Consider the following 4,098-nt stretch of genomic DNA (forward strand, 5'->3'; position numbering starts at 1 on the left):
CACAAGCAAAATTGCACAAATGATCACGCAACATAATAACACAACCCCCCACAGGCAACCTATTCAACCTCGCAAAAACATCCATCTTTCACCATCTTTTGAATAGGATTATTTCCTTTCGATCATCTCACCACACATACCACCAAATCTATTTCTCCTATTCTCAATTTCACAAGAACACCACCTACACAAACAGACTACGTCACCTCTTTCAATCCCTTTCCACCGTCTATAAATAGGCTTGGCAGCATCCTAAAATATGATACTACTAACTACCTTTCCCACCCACCCCATTCCTTTATCTCTGTCCTTGGTTTATCACTCAAACCCCCACCACCTATATACTACACATACGCATTCCTTCCTACTCACTAGACCTTTTAACCTCATCCCCCTATTCCTCCTTCACTCTATATGCTCATCCCCTCTACCCTGTTAAGACCAACTGACCATAAATGGTTAGGGCATTCAGCTGATGATCATAAGGTTCCCAGTGATGTGTTGTGTTCTTTAGCAAGACACCTTATTTTATGTTGTTCCAGTCCACTCATCTGGTAAAAATAAGTAGTACCTGTATTTCAAAGGGCCAGCCTTGTCACACTCTGTGTCATGCCGAATCTCCCTCAGAACTACGTTGAGGGTACGCATGTCTGCAGAGTGCTCAGCTACTTGCACGTTAATTTCACAAGCAAGCTGTTCCATTGACTGTATCAGCTGGGACCCCCATCGTCATAACCAATGGAGCGCTCCTTCTCTCTCTCTCTCTCTCTATATATATATATATATATATATATATATATATATATATACACACACACACACACACACACACATACATATACATACTTATGTACACATATATATAGATGAGATGCAGTTTGGATTTGTGCCAGGTAGAAACACCATTGATGCTAGCTTCCTGGTGAGGCAACTGCAGGAGAAATACTTAACCAAAAATAAACCTCTGTATGTGGCTTTTGTTGACATGGAGAAAGCTTTTGGTAGGGTCCCCAGTTCCCTTATCTGGTGAGCAATACAGAAGCTAGGGATAGATGAGTGGTTAGTGAGCACTGTACAAGCAATGTACAGGGATGTTGTTAGTAAGGTGAGAGTTGCCAGTGAGTATAGCAAGGAGTTTAGTGTACAAGTAGGAGTCCACCACTGTTCAGTTCTTAGCCCCTTCTTATTTATCATGCTTCTCCAATCTATAACTGAGAAATTTAAGTCTAGCTGCCTTTGGGAGCTTCTATATGCTGATGACCTTGTTCTTATTGCTGAATCACTAGATGAACTAGGGAAGAAATTTCAGGTATGGAAGCATGGAATGTAATCAAAGGGCCTTAGAGATAATTTATCAATGTATCGATAAGTAGGAAAACAGCTCAATATGTAGAAAAGGTGTTGGAAGAAACTCCCTAAGGTGTACCCAGTGCAAGCTATGGACACATAAGAAGTGTAGTGGTATCACTGGAAGACTAACAGAGAAAGTAGTCTTTACAAGTGGCAGATGTGCAGGTACATTAAACACCAGGAATGTACAAAAAATAAACTCTCTAAAATGTCAGGTGGTGTCCTTAGAAGTAGTAGAAAGTTTCCATCACTTGGGTGACCAAGTGAGTAATGGGGAAGGTTGTTCTGAAAGCATAGATGTGAGAATAAGAATAGGCTGGGCAAAGTTCAGAGAGCTATTACCTTTGTTAGTAATGAAGGGTCTCTCCCTCAGAGTGAAAGGCAGATTGTATGATGCCTGTATACAAACAGCTATGTTACATGGCAGTGAGACATGGACTGTGACTACTGAAGATATGTGAAGACTTGAAAGAAATGAAGTCAGTATGCTCTGCTGGATGGGTAATGTCAGTGTGCATATACAACAGACTGAAAGTGATTTGAGAGAAAAACTAGGTACACATGATATCAGATGTAGCTTGCAAGAGAGAAGGCTGCACTGGTATGGCCATGTAATGCACATGAATGAAGACAGTTGCATCAAGAGGCATTTATCTCTAATCATAAGGGGAACATGTCAGAGGAGACCCAGGAAGACATGGGACAAAGTGAGGAGAAAGGAACTACAGATGTTGGGACTCACAGAGTAGAAGACAGAGGAATGAGATTCCTAGCAGTCTGCTGTGCTTGAAAAGACATGTTAAGCTAAGTAAAAGCATGGTTGTCATTGCATACAGGTTTGTCCCCTGCATCCCTCTCCAGCTGAGCATTCCTAATCTTGCAGGCTCATAAGTGCTGGTGCCATGTAAAAAGCACCCATACTTATGCCACGTAAATACATCCATACCAATGCTGCGTAAGAGCACCCAGCACACTCTGTAAAGTGATTGGCATTAGAGAGGGCATCCAGCTGTACAAACAGTGCCAAAACAGACACTGAGCCAGTACACTCTGTTCAAAGAGTAGCAAATACACTCTGTAAAGTGGTTGTTGTTAGGAAGGACATCCAGCTGTAGAAACAAATGCTAAAACAGATAACTCTGGAGTCTGTTGCAACTTTCCAGTTTGCCTGCTCCTATCAAACCGTCCACCCCATGGCAACATCGGAAAATGGAAAACAGACATTAAATGGTGATGATAATGAAATATATATATATATATATATATAAAGTGTACAGAGTGCTTGCCATGGGAAATGGAAGTGGAAAATCCCAACATTTCAGACTGAGTCCAGTTTGAAAGAAAAGTTGAGAGGAGTGAAACTAATTTCACTATTGAATTTCACTCCTGTCAACTTTTCTTAGAAAAAGGAATTAGATTGAAACTTTGGATTTTCCACTCTCTACAGCAAATTCACTACACACATTTTGGTGATTTTTATTAATTAAATACTAAACAATACCAATCTTACTGACATAGGCTAACACCAGTTTCCTTGGATCCTGCTTTTGTTGTTGTTGTTGTTGTTGTTTGTGTGTGTGTGTGTGTGTGTGTGTGTGTATTGTCGTGTGTATGTATGTGTGCAATGTATATCAATAAAAAAAAGATGTACACATTGATAAGAAAATTGATAAACCAAGGTGTTCAATGAAGATAGCTTGATACCTTTATTCAACCTGAATTGTCATTCTCACCACTGAAAAGGCAACAAATGTAACTGCTCTGTTGCAAATAGTTAACTAATGCTAATATTGTTCACCAAATGTCAGCTATAAAATGAAAATAATGAAAATATATGTGTCCCGTCCTCAACATTAGGAAACACACTAATGAAAGGGGAGAGAAAAATATATTATCATAAAGCAATAATTTGATACAGTTTTTCTCTTTTCTTTGCATCAGTCATGCAGGAGCCATGCAGGAGCATTTTGAAGTCCGGTACTTATCTCCTTGATCTCTATCCATTGAACCACTAGGTTACAGGACATAAACTAACACACACATACACACACAAACATACACATATATGCATACATATATACATACATACATACAAACACACATACATTGTCATCATCACTGTCATCATTGTTGTCGTCAATGTCTTCATTGCCACCACTGCCACTACCGCTGACATTGTCATCATCATCATCATCATCATCATTCAACATCTGTTTTCCATTCATATATTTACATATATACAAAAGCTTCCACATAGCTTTTATCTATCAATTTCACTCACAAGGCATTGGGGAGTCTGAGGCTATTGTAGATGACACTTGTTCAAGGTGCTACACAGTGGGACAGAACCTGAAACCATAAGGTTGTAAAATGAACTTCTCAACCACACCAACATGCCTCTTTTGGGAAGAGTATTTTTATCTTCATGCTTCAAGTTTCATTTGATCAATTTTTCACATAGCACACTCCTCTTATTCAACATGATACTGAATAACAAGTTTATGAATACATACCAGGGTAATCTTCAGAAACATTGAATATAAAGCTTTTCTCTTCATTATTTTCAATCAACTTAAAGCTGAGGGAGTTTCCATCAACTTGAAAGTCTGCAAGAAACAGAATTAATACATTAGTTATATATTTAGTTATATATATATATATATATATATATATATATATATAACGAAGGGCTACGCCCGAAACGTCATACACTCTCTCTTTCCTTTCCTGAGCGTCCAATAATACTAT

General features: G+C 38.8%; 1 protein-coding gene across 4 annotated transcripts in view; it reads right to left on the reverse strand.

Annotated features, from left to right (window-relative positions):
- LOC106868150 (protein mono-ADP-ribosyltransferase PARP6) overlaps positions 1-4,098 on the reverse strand; it is a 189,197-nt gene that overhangs the window by 89,968 nt on the left and 95,131 nt on the right. For all 4 annotated transcript variants that reach the window (XM_014913285.2, XM_014913284.2, XM_052966385.1 and 1 more), the window contains exon 2: positions 3,864-3,956. In XM_014913285.2, the coding sequence (XP_014768771.1) occupies positions 3,864-3,956 (93 nt within the window). The remainder of the gene's footprint in view (positions 1-3,863; positions 3,957-4,098) is intronic.

The sequence above is a fragment of the Octopus bimaculoides genome, chromosome 3 (genome assembly GCF_001194135.2).
Source record: "Octopus bimaculoides isolate UCB-OBI-ISO-001 chromosome 3, ASM119413v2, whole genome shotgun sequence".
Lineage (NCBI taxonomy): Eukaryota > Metazoa > Mollusca > Cephalopoda > Octopoda > Octopodidae > Octopus > Octopus bimaculoides.